Genomic DNA, 18052 nt, shown 5'->3' with positions numbered 1-18052 from the left:
GGTAAGATGAGCAAGTTGTTATGGAAAATGTGCTTGGATGCACTAGCTTTGGATGCATAACTCATGCATTAGCAATGTTTGTGGATTAACTGATTACACAACCAGCCTTTATGCACATCCCTTCTGGGAAGATATAGGTTTCCAGACATAGTCAAAAGCAGGGTGCCCAATGTCCAGGAAAGTTCATTTTTCACTAGTCTTCCATGAACCAGAACCTCCCTGAACTCAAAAACATCCGTGGCCAGCAGCTGAAGGGGCAAGATTTAATTCTCCAATATAATGACAGACCACAAAGTGAACTGCAAATGCTGTGGGGCTCCTTATTTTGCAGCAGGCTTACTCCAGATCCTGAAAGGAGCTAAACTCTAAGACACAGAGGCCTTATGCTAGGAACTATGGCAGGAGTGTACCCAAATGATACCAGGCACCTGTCAAAAGTGAAACCCAGAAGAATTTGAAAGGAACACTGAACTCCTTGAACTGGCATTTCCCCACGAAACCACCACTGGAAAGCTTCCAGCTATTGCCCTAGAACAGGGAATGAGGACATGCATATAGCAAAGTGTGAGGCAAGGCGCTGTGGGAAGTCTGAGCACATGGGGAACTGTGCAAAGCAAGGGCTAGTTAAACAAGTTTTGCAGGACTGGTTATAGACCCACCCATGTAGAAAAAACTTGCCAGTGTGCCAGAGTGGTTATTGGAGCATCACCACCTGCACCGACCTAAGCTGCCGGCAGGAATTGCTGCCGGTACCATCAGCAGGCTATGTGCAAAATGTGACCTAGTGCCAACTGTGTCAGTATGTGGTTACAAGCCAAGTCAATAAAGTTATAGCCCATATGCAGGACCTAAAGGTGAACCTGTAAGACCAAACACCTAACAAGCAGACCTGAACCATGCTCCCACCACAAAGTGCCTGTAGTTGACTACTCTGCTACTTGCTTTCCTGTAGCCTTGCTCCCAGTTTGCATCCAGACAAAAGCCTTTGCCATGATCCTAGCTTCCAGGTGCCCTTCTGAGGTACGGTGTATTATCTCAGCAGGGAAGTTACAGTGAAGTTACAAAATCTGCATGACTACTTGAGGCAGTGGCTCAGGTAGAAGGCAAACGTGGGATGCCAGATAACGTTGTACAGATACAGTCAAGCCGTTGCCAGTACACAAAATGCCTGCTAAAGCATGACTGCTTTTCACTTGACACTGATGTATCTAATCAAATACATTTGAATGCTGTTTGCAAAAATTGTCATGTTGACAGGCATGGAGATTGAAATCAAGTATCTAGTACCCAAAGAAACCCAAGCATCGGGCTCCAGTTAAGGAATCTAACTGTTGCCACAGTAGGTCAGAGCAAGAGGCCATGTGGTCTGATATCCTTTTCCAACATGAACCCTTTCAGCAAGGTAAGCGATTCCATCTCTAGCAAAACATCCCAGACACTTGGGATCAGAGGTTTAAAGGGAATTCCCAAGCCAGAGATTACATCCACCACTTATATTCAGTGCCAAGGATCATCCTAATGTCCTTGAATGTATCTAATCTCTTCTTGAACATGCTTATGCCTTTGGCTTCCACAACATCCCCCACTAGCCTCATCCCAAATGTAATTACATTTTGCATACTAAACCCCAGTATCTTCCTTTCATCTGTTTGAAAATTCTGATTGATCATTTCATCAGCTCCTAGCCCTATGCAATGCTGATTTCTCCCCTCCAGCACCCTGCCAGAGTGATAGTTTCCGAAGTGAATCATACAGCTTGCAGTCATGTATGGAAGTCGTTCCACCTCTTTAGACACCTTCACTGGTTCTCTCCATATTCTCTAGTTTTACTACATCCTTTTCAAGGACTGCAGACAGCATTCAAACCAAAGACATTTATATAGCAGCACATCAGTATTTTTTGTTCTCTTCCCTTCCCAATTAATATTCTAATCAGCTCCTTCAGTACAAGGGTTGGGCTGATGTATTCAGAGAACTATGCATAATGCAGAACCTTCCCCAAATACCACTCCGAAGCCCCATCTGTTATATTAGGATACTTTCCTCCCATGTGAATTCCTTTGTGTTCTGTCAATGCAGGCTTTCTTCTGCCATTTCATCAATAATATGAGATTCTTCTACCTGTTTTGCCACAGGAAGCTCTAAGTTTTATTTTTCTGAATACTCCTATATCAACAATCCATCTGCTGTTTAACCCTAAGATGACTTGGGAATGTGCATTACCACAGCTCCTTGACCCACCTTACTGGTAATCTTCTTCAGGTGGGAATGACTGACTACTTACTCCATAGCTTTCTCCCACCCGCTTACCCTTGAGATTTTTCTCCTTTGCCTTGGCATATTAGCTTCTCTTAAGAGCTGTTGAAGGACCTTGCATTAGTAGCTTTTAGAAAATCCAAATGTGCCATATGAGTATCATGCTCATGGACTCACTGGAAAGAACTAAGCAGATCTGAAAGCATTATTTCTCTGCAAAAGATTCTCTCTTTATAGTTTATATTCATTCATATATCCCCCTCATTCTACTCTTTAATGCATTTTCTCCCTTTAATTTATTATGGAAGTCATACTTGGTAGTCTAATTTACAAGCCCCAACATTCTTGAAGACCAGTATCACATTTACTACCTTCCATTTCTGTGTTCCGAAGGCTAATTTAAAAATCACACAGTACAATGTCTAGCACAGCTATAGCAAACTCCTTTAGATTCCCTCAGTTAATAGCGCCTGGGCCTGGAGAGCTGTTAGTGCTCATTTTATCAGCTGTCCTACAAAGCTGCTACTGGCACATCAATTTCAAATAGTTCCTTGGACTAATCTCTTACCAAGCAAGGCTCTGACATGACAACTTCCGAGTTTCTCTGCTCTGAACACCAATGCAGGTAACTTACTTCGCTTTTCTGTCAGTCTTCTCTTCCTAGAGAAGACAAGCAAGAGCAGCAATGGGAGCATTCTCTAACTCAAGGCAAACAATGTGCCAAAAGCCAGGATTTCTTTGAGTCTTCATCTGCTCTCCCTAAAACCAATTCTTTGTTCATATTTGCATTGCCCAGCATATGTCACAGCAGTTCGGAAATGTCTTTACCTTTGCAGTGCTGGACTTCTGCTAAGTCCCAAGATCAGACTGAAAGATTTAGGCTCTTTGGGTCAGGTACCCAAGTCCTGCCCAAGACTCAAAACTCCTGCTTGTCTCATTACTGAGGTTCCTTATTGTCTGTGGGTACTTTCACCTGTAAAACACTGAAGCACTACAGTGCCACCACTGCCCATGCCAACAGGCATCACCAGCTTGTCGGAAAGGAGCACCTGGCTGCCTTTTACCTAAACCATCATGAATTTGGAAACCCTGCCTCAGCAGCTAGATATGTCCTAATCACATGTAGCAGAGGCAGCCATGGAAGTTTTGTTTTGCATTACAGCGCAACAGCTAGCACATTCACCAGTGAAGTGAAACGCATAGGCTGCGGGCCTTCCTCTGCCTACGGCACAGGTTTTGGTCAGTGCTTCCTGGTGGATGGCTCAGGAGTCCCTCCACCGCACAGCAGCTGCTGCGGTGCCCAGCGCTCCTCAGCCACCATGGAGGGGACATCGCTGCCTTCTGCTGCACGGAACTGTGCATCCATAAGTCAGACCCCCATTGTATGAACATCCAAACACCCTGTGGATGACAAATTTTACCCTCATTAAGAATATTTCGAAGTATGATGCCACTCTGCAATAGCAGCATCAAGAGCTCTATCGCCCACAGAGTCACCAAACACAGCAAGCATTGTACAGACTCGTGGTACGAAACAGCTTTCTGCCAAACTGTAAGCAGACAAGACAAGGAATGTAAAGAGCAAAGACTCACAGAAATATTTTATCCAAGACCACAGAGGAAGCAAGTATCAATGCCAAGAATCTAATTCATATTTCTTTAAGTGTAATTACTTAATTTATTTTTAATTGGTTTTCAACAGCTATATAAAATAGGGAACAAACTTGAGACTGATAGAGAAAGCATGTAAGAAGCAGGTATTCAAAGTTTACTTGCACTTACCACATAACATGCACATTAAATAGATACAGAGACAAGCCAGAGATCTTTACAATACTGTAAGAGTCAAGACCAATGGGCTGATGCTGTTTAATCATTGACCTTTTCCTTGTGTTTATTAAGGGTTCAAAACAGTGGCACCCCTATTCCTCATTAAATTAGTCATCTCTTTCATTGCAAAAGCTACATGGATTTTAGCAATTCATCTGATTAGAGCTGGCATCTTGGAATTGCATCACTGTTTAGCTGTGGATATTCCACCTGCCAAGGGGAGGAATTGAGGTGAGGAGTCAGATTTTTATCTTGGGTTTCATTTCAGCAACTCCCATGAAAGTGTATGGGCAGGCTGTACAAAGACTCCTTCTGTTCCATACAGGTGAACACCTCTACATCCTACAAGTAATCACACTACAGTGCCTGCTCCATTCTTTATAGCCTTTATCTTGCAAAGAGATTTCTCTCAATTACTTTATGTGGAGCAGTGAGCAAACAAGGGCATACTCTGCAAGCTCACTGACAGACAGACAGGCTTTGTGCTCTTGGCAAGTGGGCATGGATAAATGAGTTGGGAGGAGATACATGCATTGAGCAGGAAGGGAATACTTTTGTATTAGGAATTTATACCTAGCTGAAACAGGACGCAACTTAGCCATGAGACTGTCCAAGATACAAATATGATAAAAAGTAGTATTTGTTTTATCCTTGCTGCTGAGAACTCATGCAAACTAAGGGAGCAGCAAGGCAATATGAGAGTGCAGACAGCTGGAAGGAAGCAGCAAATAGTTTTCCGCTCGTAAGAAGCTTGCCATAACTGGCACCTGCAAGGATTAGCCTGTGATCCTTGCTGAGGAGCTCAGGAGTAAGCTAGGATTCAGAGGTGGACTGGAACTCAAGTTTACTTCAATTGCTTAATTTTTAATTTGATACATATCACCACTCCCAGAATTAGTTATCTGTTTAGCATGAAACCACTATCAGGTGCTTAAAGAAAAGAAACCCATAGGAGGGACCAAAATAGAGTGGCAATTTGACCACTTACCTTCAGACTAACTCACACCCTGCTCTGCACTCTCCACTGTTAGGGATTTAACCATTCCCTTCCTGCCCAGCTACACGTTCAGCAGCAGGAGCTGAGAGTCTGACTCATCCAGGTCCATGGGGATAGACTTGTCTTGCTCCTTGGACAAGTGTCCCAAGCGCAGGGAGTTACCCAAGAGAACAGCCTCCTTTCCTCATATTTGTCAAGGACTCAATTCCGGGTGTTGGCATACCGAGACAGACTGTAGGAGCAGAGCCTTCAAAACTTAAACTCCATTTAGTGTTTGAATTCGAACCATACATACAGCTGTTCAGGCTGAGTAATGCCATACCCATCCATAAATAAAAAAAGGAAGTCACCCTTCTGCAGTTAGGCTTTTCTTAGTGTTAGCTGCTGAGTAAAGGCTTTTTGGACTGCAATATTAGATTCAAAGGTTGTAAGTTTCCAAACCCATTTTTCAAACAAGGGAACTTACTGAAGTGTTCTCATTTACCTTTCTACTGTTCATGTAGTTGTGGTATCTCAATATTAGCTAATATAGCATTATACAATACATGTAGCCAGTAACAGTGATTACAAACATACTCTGGTTTAGTCACCCATCTTCTCTCCCCATTTTATACATACACAACATCCTGAACTGTGGCCTTGAGGGTGACAGTAACGCATGACGGGCGTTTTGTAATCTTGAGAAAGCTTCAGGCAGCAACCTCTGTTACCCAATATTTAAGACTGGTATTTTCTGTCCTTTAAAGCTACTCATGCATAGCTATTCTGTACTTCACACACACTTTTAAGATCCCAGCAGAATCCGAAAAGGGAGATGGTTGTCTGTAAGGCAAAAAAACAATAGGAATAAACTGAGGGCCAGTAAAGTAGGCAGACATCTTGTAGTATGTCACTGGGGCAGGGAAGGAGTATAAATCAATTACCCATTTACCATGGAAAATTATTTAAAAAGGATGACTGATAACAACCCAGTGCCTCTCATCAGCCCCAGTCCTCTTTCATAAGCTCCCTCTCATGCCAGCTATATTCCCTGTGGGTTCTTTAGCAGTCATGGAATGAGAGAAAGGATTGATAAACCATACACTATGACAGAAAAAAATAAGGCACGTAGCATTGCTTCTCTGCATATTCAACACTAACCAGAGAAGCAAAACAGCGAAAGTTAACAGTTATAACAGAATAATTATGCAGAAATATTTCAAGATGTGTAATCTAGACAAGTAGTTGGGAGAAATTTTAATAACTCTCTGTGAAAAGATGTTTCTGCAGAGTAGAGACTTTCTTCAGAAGTTTTCTTCTGAAGAGGCTGATACTTCTTTTCCCCCCCTTTCCAGAGAAAGCCAGAGATAGTGTTTCAGTTCCCACACCATAAGTAGCCTCCCAAATTGTCTAGAATATGAAAGGTGCAGAACATTAACATTTTTTCTTTAGTAGCTTCAAGCTTTATAACTTCAACATTTATGTAACAGACAAGCAGAGTACAAATAATATATGTACTCATTATGCTTGAAATACTACTGAACTTCCACAGGAGTACTAAAGTCTGGGATTAAAAAAAATCAGAAAGAACATGACCATTACAGGGAACAAGTCTTTTTTTTTTTTCCCCCTAGAAATATGCAATAGCTCCCCCCTGTCCCCACAGATAACTGAGACTCCACAATCTGTTTCATATAATAACAATTAGATCAACAACAAAGTTAAGTTTATAATTCCAAGTTTGCCCTTAGAAGGGCGATGTGCTGTTCTGGTGTGTGCCCCACCACTGGGGTGAGCACACGTTCTCTGCCCCCTGCTTCAGCGCTCCTCCCAGACCAGGCTGAGGGGAAAAAGGGCTGGTATCAGGAGTAGTTCCCACTCCTAATCGCTCTCCCTGTGTAACCCAGAGAATCACCGCTAACCTGAAACAAAGGAGGGCAGGTGTTGAACACACACAGGAACACCACACTCCAGAATAATTAATGCTTTTTTACACACGCTTGCTCTGTCACAGCAGGATAGTCCTAACTGGCATATGAAGGTGGTGAGGGCTTACAGTTTTGAAACAAACATTAAGCAGAGGCCTGATAAAATTACAGAAATACTATTCTTCATTAAAGAACTTTAAAAATTATTTGAAGAAATGTTTTGCTGCTTTAAATATGAGAGAATTAAGAACAGTCTCCCACCCATCAAGGGGTGCTTTTATTGTATTAGCAAGCTCTGAAAACCTCATTTAAATCAAAGCTACTAAAGTCTGGGAAAAACTACTTCTGAGTTGCATGTATCATTTGAGATCAAAGTGTGTGCTATTCTTCTCATTCCTCAGTTCTTATAGGGCTATCAAGTCATCAAAAAATGATAAATCAATGGCAGGAAAAATAGCAAGAACAGATTGAAATAAGGTCTTTTCTCCAATATTGCTGTTGAGATAGGTATTTACAACTTGCTATCTGTTTTCTTTGCTATTAACTTCAGATCAAGACATTATGACAGCGCTATGAGTGATACCAATAAAGCTACTACTGCTCAGTGTGCAAGCATGGAAAAAGGTTATGTTGTGAGCTGAAGAATCATGCAAAGTACAGCTGCCACTCTGCATCTGGATCACTGCAGAAATAGCTGCATCTTCCAGGGACAAAAGGTAACACATTTTCTTTAACTGAAGTTGTCAGTAAAGAGTGATCCCCCATAAACACTAAGGGAAAGCAGAATAGAGCATGCAGTACAATATGCCTACTCCTGTAGGTATAAGATAAGCTTACCTAGAGAAAGAGAAAAAATAAAGGTATGTCAGCCCTGCTAATACAGCAAAAGCAGTGGGAATTCCCCTTTTACGGGGTCAAACTGAAAGTTCAAGAACAATATCCACATCCTCAGAACGTCAAACACAACTAGCCAGTATTGTGCGATGCTTTAAGTAATTTGTAAGAATTCTCTGGACTCCAACCGCATCTTCCCAAGGCAGCAAGATGCATTGGCTTAAGTAAGCCTCCAGCAGCAAGAATGACCAGTTTCCCCTCCCCAACAGACAGCTGACCTAGTCGACCTGCCGGATGGCATACTGATGACAGAAGTGCTATGAACATGCACTTCCACCACAGAGGCAGAAAGAATTTCCAGGCACTTGATTTGCACTCCAGTACTTGGACACATAAATCATACTTCTGTCAGGTAGTAAAACCTGACAGTAGTTTAAACTAGACTACCTCCCTTCTTCAGAGGCTTTATGGAGATTGCACAGTACTGTTACAGGTTCAGGTTAACATGTAACCAGTAGCACCATTTTTGATCCTCTAAATCTTTCAAGAGTCATGAAAATGAAAGCTACAGAAATTAACTGGTAGCAAGACATCAGTGAAACCTAATGTTCCAAGATCAAAAAGAAAACAACTAAGTCCTGTGAATCCAGGCACCTGAAGAAAAAAATACTCAGGAAAAGTGACTATTTAAATATATGCTTACAATGAAAGACAAGCCTCCCTCAACTTAGGCTTTTGTGAAGCATTACATTACGACATCTTTTCCCAATGAGAGTTATCCAAACTTAAACACTAAATACAAAAGCTATCACAAAGACTTTAAAATATTTAAAAGCTCTTCCGAAGCTAACAAAACATGAACTCAATCTAACACAGAGAAATTGTCAAGGAAAGCTTCCCTAGTGCTGACCTTCAACTTTTTCCATCGCTGATCAAAGAGTATGGCATACTCTTAATTCATGCAGATAAACAAGGAAAGAGCCACTTTAATAATGAAGTTGGGATCTTTATATGCAGGGCTATTATGAAGGAAAGGCAAAACAGACTAATTCAAAATGCTTGATCAAGAGAGAGAGCTGACAAGCTCCATGTTTTAGAAGGTATCCAAGGACAGCACAGCAGCTGTCATGAAACTGAAGGTAAGATTTTTTTTCAGTTTAAAACTATTAGATATTGTTTTAACATCTTTCAATGATTTAAGTAAATTTAAAATTTATACACTGGCACCAGAAATGTAATTCAGTTAAAACCTGATCAATACACTAATAATCATGTAACAAACAGTTCTGCTACATTCAGTGCATTTTAATGAGTGCTTAGTATTAATACTTTTAAAAATCCAAATTAGTGGTTTCTGACCATCATGAATCTTGGTGGGTTTTCCATTATTTTGAAATTTGAAAAGCATATTGGATTTATAGTAGCATTTTTAATAGAAGAAAAGCCATTTTATTCATATAACTCTTCAGAACAGTACTGATGGTTCCACCATGTCACTTAACCACAGGAACAGCTCAAACTGGGTGACATTTACATCTATCTACCAGTATTGTAACTGATCACTTATATAAACAGAGTGCTTATTTCCTTAGTTATGATCAAAACTGGGCACAAGAGGTATTTGTTGGCAAAGGAGAGAACAGCATAACACTCTGTATTCATGTCATAGGAGATATTTCAAGAGATATTTGCATGTTTTTCATGTACACCAACTGGCATTTTAGGAACTTTTTTTTGTTTTAGCTTCAGGGGGATAAGAGAGCTTGAAGATTCTCATACAAGTTTTTGTACTCCAAACACTGTTGTTCTTTAAGTAACAAAGACCATAATCACCAACTAGCAATTTTCATTGTTCAATCCAAGTGGCATGCAAAGAGTGAAACAGACCACAGTGAAAAGCATTCAATTAAATTCTTTTTAATGATCTGCAAGCATTATCAGAAGACACAAAGAACATTTAAAAATGTGAACTTTATGCTGAGTGTCCTTTTAAAAGCTAGCAGCACAAAATATTTTTTGAACAGACCAGCCATCTGTTGCATCCTGAACAGTAGTACATCATTTTGTTGTCCATGATTTTTGACTCCCAAGTTTTGCAAATGCTGATACGTCAAGACTTTTACCACTGTTGCACTGTTCATATAAAGTCTGAAAGTTAATAAAACAGGTATTCAGGTGAACACAGTTGTATTGCACACGAATTCAAACTGTATCTTCATAACAAACATTACCACTTGAAATAATTCATAACATACTGAAGTATTCCAAACTCCATACTAAAATTTCTCTCAAATCAGAAAATAAAGATACACTTAAGACAGCATAGTTGTACCAGTTGTAATGCAATGTAGTGCCTAAAAGAAAACACATACACTGACTTAGCAGCATGAGCAAAGGTATAGAGCTTCAAAAGTTGGCAGAGAACAAACTAGTTACCAAGATTTAAAAAGCGATTTTATTCCATTAATTGTTTCTGATGTGGAAACACCAGGATTGGAGAGGTATTTGCATACGCAGAGTGAGCAAGCTTTATATGAGATAGGAAAAACAGCGGCCACAAATGTAGCCACATCACAATATTGTTAAAAGGATAATCTCTTGTTCACCCCTATATTTAAAAAAAGAAAAAAATCAGGTATGACTAGCAGTGTAAGTGTAAATAACTTCTTTATATTTACTTTATGCATACTGAATTTGCTTTCCTCCCCATGAAAACAGCTTTGGATTCCATCTAAACTTATTACATATTTTACCACCAATACCTCTTCTGAGAGGCAGGTAGAAAGAACTGAGTTAGTGAAGAGTTACCAAGCTTCTCTTTCAGGCACTAACCAAGAGGCTGGAATCATAATACCTCAAAATATAGGGACTAATTTACACATAGCAATGCATTAACAGTTCAGCAGCTTCCAGGAAGTAAGAACAATTGCAGTCCAAAAGCTTGCACACTTGACAGATCAATTTAGATCATTTCCTCATAATGATCGTTCTTAAATTAGAAGACCTGCTACACATTTTGGGCAGCTTAAAAGCAAAGCAGCACAGTAAGGACTGCTTTAGAGAGGAGATGGGGGGGCAGTGGGGGATTTGGAAATAAAGCAATACAGATACACTGGGAAGTGGAAAGGAAAGGAAAAGCTAAAAATCAAGATTACCATCATCCTTTCAACCCTTCCCATTCAGAACGATGCGGAGAGATTCTGCATGCTTGCAAACAAAAGCACTACAATGTATAATGTTTTTCCAGCTGTGGTTAGAACTTTGATATATGTATCCTTTCAGCTTTCACTACCAAACATTCTAACCTTTGTTTGCATGAACAGGTACTACCATACAAAATAGAAAATAAAATGTACTTACCCTAGCAGCTCTAGAAATAGAGTTGGGAGAATTCAAGCCAACAAGCTGGCCAAGGATACGTTTCATTTCCTCTGTTGTTCCTTTTGCATTTGGAACACCTGCAGTTAATTTATAATTATGCTAAAGTTGTATACAACTGTGTATAAGTTACCAGTGCAGTTTGTACGAGGTATACAAAAAGTCAGTTTTGAAATGAAGAGTTTAAGAATTAAAATACAGGAGTCTTTTCTGAAACATCCATAGGCACCAAACAAAATAGACTATTACACCAGCAAGTAGAAAGTACATATAAGAGTAAAGCATTTTGTTTTCTTAAACAGAATTATAAATACTATTTAATAAAAATGTATTTTAAAATAAATGTACCTGTTTGACAATGACTTTGAATTTGAACATAGGGATGTATCAGCAACTCCGAAACAGATATTCTTTGTTTAGGATTTCTTATTAAACAATGCTGCAAACGAAAAAAGAAGAGGAGGAATGCTTTGCCTATGAAATAGGAATTTTCCTAAGAATTAACAGTGAGGATATTTAAGAGACCTTATAGATGCATGTCAGAACTTCTTACTGCCAAACTACATACTCAGACTCAACTCAAAATACAATAACAGATTAACCTAATTGCCTTCCTTAGCAATTATCTTCAGAGTAAAGTTTGGTATCCTGTTTTACTCAAGCAACAATGTCAGAAGAGGTGAAGACCAGAACCTACAATATGCTTTTATTCTGAATGACACAAAATGACACTGAGATTTGAAAGTTAAGGGGATAAGTGTTTCTGTATTTCAGTTTGTTACCTGCTGAGCAACACAATTAGGGCTTGATTAAAAGCATAGGCCAAGTTGCAAAAGCAGGCAAATACACAGGGTGAGGGAAAGGGTTGGCGAGTGCAAAAGCTACTGTATTTACTTTGGGTTGTTCAGCCAAAGGAGTTAAGCCAGACTGCTTTAACTATTTACTTGTTTATTTGCTACTGAGCTGAAAATAGACTTTTACTATGGAAACTGTATGAAGTAGCTCTAGCTTCATTGAGTCTTTTGGAATAAGGCCTATTACTACAAGCAGCCGTGAGCATTTATTTGTGAAAAAAAGTTTCTCAAGCACAACTCGTTCAGTTTAAGAAAATATGCTTTAAATAAAGAAGTTGCCATTATTTGAAGCAAAATTAATCTTAAGGGACAGTTACCTTTAGCACATCTTGAAGATCCTTCTCAGCAATATCTGGAAATTCTATTTCGTAAGTAGGATCAACGATAGCATGCAGTTTATTAATTGGATTTGTTATATGTTGAAATGGAGTCCTTCCATATGTCATACAGTACAAAATGCATCCCAATGACCACACATCACTTTTAGGACTTATCTAATATAAGGACAAAAAAATTAAGATTACTCCTCACTTACAGAACTGTCCCTTCAATCAATTTATCATATAATTGTACATCATTTCACTTAACAGTACATCTATTTTACATTGGATAACAGATCTTGGTAACTATCACACAAAATCACCAAGACAGCATGCCATTATCTGCTAAGACAGTGATGTGGCTTCATTCAGTAATATTCCATAAGAAAGCTATTTTTATTAATTATCTTTGAAAATCAACTTACTTGAACAACTAAAAATAAAATTAAAGGCAGTCCTTAACAAGTTGAACAGCAGGATTCTAATTTTGGATGAGTAAATACAAATAAAAGCATACTAAATTAATTCAATCCAGAAACCAGTGAGACATCACAGCTATGTCCCCAAAGTGGGAAGCCCTAGTTCAGTTCCTCTGGGTTTAAAGGATTCAGATCCACATTTCAAACATGACACCTGGCCTGTTCCTTACAGGTGGAGTTTCCACTTCTCCTGTTAAAGCTGAAGCACTTTAAGAAAAGCACATAAGTTTGGGGGAGTGTGGAAGAGGAGGGAGGTGCGGAAAGAGGCACACAGAGAGCCTGACTCCCAGCACAATGGTTAGATTTTTGCTTAGATGAGCTGAGCTCCAGAACAAGTCTGCACTTCACGTGCAATTTTTAAAAATGTAGAGGTAAAACTTTAAAGGTAAAAAGCATCATCCTTAATAAGATAAACCTATCTGTAAAAATTTCTGTTCTGTGTTTAGAAAGACATGTTTCACTACATAGTAATACTTCCATTCAACTGCTAAAAAGTCACAATCTGAGTGTGTATATGCACATACATATTAATATGGATTTTTTTTTTAATACCTTTCCACAAAAACTATGTACCCCTTAACTGAAGTGTGACTACCAATGTGAAGTTGCTTTCCTTCAGTACTTTCCTCATCATTCACATTCCGTTGCCCTGGTGAAGTTATAAAGTTCTACAATACACCGTACTCTGTAGCACAGAAAAATAGGATACACAGAACTCATCCATGTGTTCCCTAAAATACTAGATTTCATTGTATCATCTTTGAAAATACTTTATTAGGTATCACTCATTTCTTGCAAAGCTTGCCTCTCAAAATAATTCAAAAATACAACAAAGACACAAGCATCATATCTTGTTGCTAACAATGGTTTTTAATCAGAAAGCAAATTTTCTTCCTTTCAGAAAAATATTTCTAAGCCAGAGTTATTTATGCAGAATGCTAAAATGTAGCTGTGTAGCAGCTAGCAGTACCATAACAGCTCCACCAATTTTTGGCAGAACGAAGCTAAAGCAAAAGGGCATAAGCAAAACAATAGGCAACCAAGAAGTGACTGAGGAAAGATTCTCTCACAACTCCATGGAATATCCTCCCAGAAACACCCCCTGAAAGCTCTAGCCTGGAGTCATTTCAGTACAAAGAAGAACTTGTCAGAGATGCACAGCATGGTGGACCCTTAACATGTTCAAAGACTTTTTTAACATTAGTCATCAGTACAGCCTCTGATATGTGAAAGACTGCATGCATTTCACTGTCTTCTGTATTGCTGTTCAATGCCATTCACACTGATAACATAGTGGAAGACTTTTATATTGCTCCATAAAAATGGATTTTAAAATATTTTTACATTTATTAGCAGTTTAGACATTATCATTATATTATCAGCTCCTCCAAAACCCAAGCCTGCACATCTGTTTTGCTTTCAATTTTACTCATTAATTCACTTACATTTTTCTAAACACCATCTGCAAAATGCTTTTAGGTAGTTGAGAGGAATAAACTTAACCTTCAATCTCTGCCCACCATCATCGTGGCACAATGGATTTCCTTGCGTTCTAGTTTCAGTGGAAGACTTTGAGAAAACTAAGTCTTAAGATATATGCCTGAATTACTTTCTTCTTAACATGAAGGGAATAGAAGAAAAAAGATCATGTTACCTTAGATCGAGATTTCCCATTTTCTCCATAGGAAGACATATCTTTTATTGCTTCGGGTGGCATATAATTCATTGTGCCAACCTAGCCATAAAAATGTAAAAATATTCCTTTAAGTGAAGCATGCACTTAATTTAACTCACTTGATAAAAAGTTAGATTTTCATCTCCAAGCACTGAAAAGCATCTTGAAAATTTGTTTCCATTAAGGCTGAAGACCATTGTTATTCTGTTCAATAAAAACATCTAAAAATTCATATATGCAAATATTTATATATACTCATAAAACGATTCAGCATAAAATTTCAGTATTCAGTGAAGTTACTACATTACTATAGTACTTGCTGATTATGTTGATTACTTTACAGAAAAGTGTACATCAATTTTCCAGAAGTATTTCACCTGAGAATCTTTAATGATGCTTGTCACATCTGGCTGCATTTGGTTTGCAATGCCAAAATCAATTAGTTTTAACATTCCATCAACTATAAGAAAGTTTGCTGGTTTGAGATCGCTGTGAATAATGCCTGTAAAACAGAGTTTCAAGTCAATTCAGGTTTAGTCAATCCAAGCTACTACTGAAGTATGGGCTTTTTATTGTTCAATTCCCATAACCCTTGCACGGAGAGAAGGCGCAGATCAGCTTTACCTGGCCATAACCAAATTACTCTTTGCAGATTTCATAAAAGTGTTTCTATTTCTTTTTAAACAGTTAAGACTTGCATTAATTTATAGTTTTAATTATTACTTATTCAAATCTGCAGGCACCCCAAAATAGCTCCAAGAGACTTGAGTTGCATATTTTCCTCTCAGTTAGGGATAGGCCCTCTAGTGTGTGTGCACACTGCCATACTGAACTGCTGTTCTGGATCATTTCAATGGCCTGTCCGCTCCTGTAGCTTTCTCTTAAATAATTAGCTAAGCAGGTACTTAAAATAATTATATTGCTTAGTCTGATGTTTTCTGCTTCTTAATCTCAAAGGTACCATTCACTAAGGATTACACAACTGACTCTCACAAACCCACCTTACATGATTTATTATGAATTTTGGTTATTATCTATATAATCAACCAATCCATCTTTATATTTTGCAAAATTATTTGTTTCAAGGACGCATCACATAGAAAGACAGCAAGATCTACTAAAACATAGGCTACATACTATGTTATTGAATGTTCTAATGTTCTTGTGCTGTGAAAAGGTGATACACTCTGCTATATGTACAGGTCTCCACTTTTTTTTCTTAAATAGGAAAAGGATCCAAATCTGCTCTCTCCTTTATGTTATACAGCCAAACAGAATACAGATGCATGCACTTCAATTGCATAGCTAAAGATGAAAGGAAGGCCTGAAGAACTGTGAGAAAAAGCTGAAACTGTCGAAGTAAAGACGACAGAACTGTGTAAAAGCTGTCATTAATGTCAAAGCTTCTTTAGAGAGGGCAAGTGGCTGAAATCTGAGTCTAATGGAGAACAAACAGTATTGGGAGCACAGAAAAGATTATTTTCCGGCTGTTGCAAGGAAATAGAAAGCGTTATACAACAGTGATACTTGGAGATCAGTACGTACCCATCTTCAATACAACATGCTCCTCAGGGTACGTACCCCTACACAATACAGTAAATACCCATCTTTGACGATCACTAGGCTTACACCAAAACCAAGAGCAGTACCACCTCCAGAATTTAAACACATTATCTCTGCCATATAACCTGTACAAATACCTAGAATTATTTAAGAATACCATATTCATGGATTGTGTGGACAGCTTCCAGCATATTTTTCCAATAGCTCTTTCGTTCCAATGGATCAATGTTTTTTTTCTTTTTGAGCCAGCTATTGAGATCAATATTTCCGCACTCCATTACCATGTAGATATGATGATCAGTAATTTCACTAAAAATAAATAAATATACTTACATTAAATTTTAAGGCAACTTCTTTATATCAAAAGATAGTGGTTTAATAAAATCAGTGTTTACTCACTAGCCATAAAGGCGGATGATCTTATCACTATGTTGCTGCAGTTTGCTCAAATGAGCAATTTCATTCTTATAGCTCTCAACAGTCTGTTGATCAGCTTCCTCTAGATTCACATATTTGACAGCATACAGCTGCTTCTTTTCATCCAGTACTTGAAAAACCTGCAAAACAGTATCAGTCAGTAACTTCATTCAATCCTAATTCTGATTTACTATGTTCCTTCATCTCACTACGGCCAGAATTTCAAAGAAAGTGTACCTTTTCAAAAGGAAGAAGCAACACTAAATTTACAAAGAAGTTCATACAAGTCAGCATGAAGAAAAATCAAGAATCCACCAGTTACAACAGAAACAACCCTCTATCAGAAACCATCTTGGTACCACATTATATTTCACCAGATGTATTTGATCACAAGTCTGAACTGTTCCTAAAATAAAGAATGCTGACCTGCCACTGCACATCCATTTCATCAAGATGATTTGGAGGTTAGACCACATGACACGTGAGAAGAGGCTGAGAGCACTGAGTCTCTTCAGTCTTAAGAAGAGAAGGCTACAGGGAATCTAAATAGCTGAAGACAGCAATAAAAGGGAAGGTATGAAAAAGATAGACTCCTCTTGAACCATCAAAGTATGAGAGGCAACAGGCATAGCTAACAACAAGGAAATTCCAGTTAGATATCAGGAAACTTTTTTCATCATCATGTAGTCAAACAGGGGAACAGGCTGTCCAGAAAGGCTGCGAAATCTCCATCCTTGGTGATACTCAAAACTTCACTGCAAGAGACCATGAGCAGCCTGCTCTATTTTGGACTTGTTTTAAGCAGACCATTGGACCAAGTGGCATGCAGAGGCCCCTTCCATCCTACCTCATTCTATGATTGTATGCTGCCAACAGGAAGCTTTTCTTCCTGGAGGTCCCTGCTGACTGGAAGCTAGCCAATATTATTCAAATTTACAAGAAGGGTGTGAGGGAAGACCCAGGAAACTATAGACCTGTTAGTCTAACCTCAGTTCCTGGAAAAATTACGGAGATCATACTGGGTACTATTGAAAGGCATTTAAAGGACAATGCAATCATCAGGCACAGTCAACATGGGTTCACAAAGGGAAAGTCCTGTTTAACCAATTTGACATCTTTCTATAAGGTCACCTGCCTAGTGGATGAAGGGAAGGCAGTGGATGTAGTTTTTCTGGATTTTAGTAAGGCTTTTGATATTGTCCCTCAGCATCCTTCTGGACAGGGTGTCCAACTGAGATAAGCAGGTTCATTGTGCACTGAGTGAAGAACTGGCCGAAGGGCAGAGCTCAAAGGGTTGTAGTGAATGGGGCTACATCTGGCTGGCAGCCAGTCACCAGCGGTGTTCCTCAGGGTTCAATTCTAGGCCCAGTCCTGTTCAATATGTTTATCAATGATCTGGATGCAGGAGTTGAATGTACCACAAGCAAGTTTGCTGATGACACCAAACTGGGAGGTGCTGTTGACTCTCTTGAGGGAGAAGAGGCCTTTGCAGAGGGAGGATCTAGATAGATTGGAACATCAGACAATAATCAATGGCATGAA

At 38.9% G+C, this 18052-nt stretch overlaps 1 protein-coding gene across 5 annotated transcripts in view; it reads right to left on the bottom strand.

Annotated features, from left to right (window-relative positions):
- Nucleotides 1–3953: 3953 nt before the first annotated feature.
- Nucleotides 3954–18052, bottom strand: part of TTK (TTK protein kinase) — a 48082-nt gene continuing 33983 nt past the window's right edge. For 4 of the 5 annotated variants that reach the window (XM_072855344.1, XM_072855348.1, XM_072855346.1 and 1 more), the window contains exons 16-23: nt 16493–16650; nt 16251–16402; nt 14908–15032; nt 14510–14590; nt 12374–12550; nt 11551–11641; nt 11185–11282; nt 9726–9972 (exon numbers count right to left, since the gene is read on the bottom strand). In XM_072855344.1, the coding sequence (XP_072711445.1) occupies nt 9883–9972; nt 11185–11282; nt 11551–11641; nt 12374–12550; nt 14510–14590; nt 14908–15032; nt 16251–16402; nt 16493–16650 (972 nt within the window). In that variant the 3' untranslated portion in view covers nt 9726–9882. Of the gene's footprint in view, nt 5906–9725; nt 9973–11184; nt 11283–11550; nt 11642–12373; nt 12551–14509; nt 14591–14907; nt 15033–16250; nt 16403–16492; nt 16651–18052 lie in introns of those variants that run through there. The other variant, XM_072855345.1, reaches the window with a different exon arrangement.

Source organism: Ciconia boyciana, chromosome 3, assembly GCF_034638445.1.
Source record: "Ciconia boyciana chromosome 3, ASM3463844v1, whole genome shotgun sequence".
Lineage (NCBI taxonomy): Eukaryota > Metazoa > Chordata > Aves > Ciconiiformes > Ciconiidae > Ciconia > Ciconia boyciana.
Note: the sequence above shows the minus strand (reverse complement) of the source record. Positions and strands in the feature narration are given on the sequence as shown.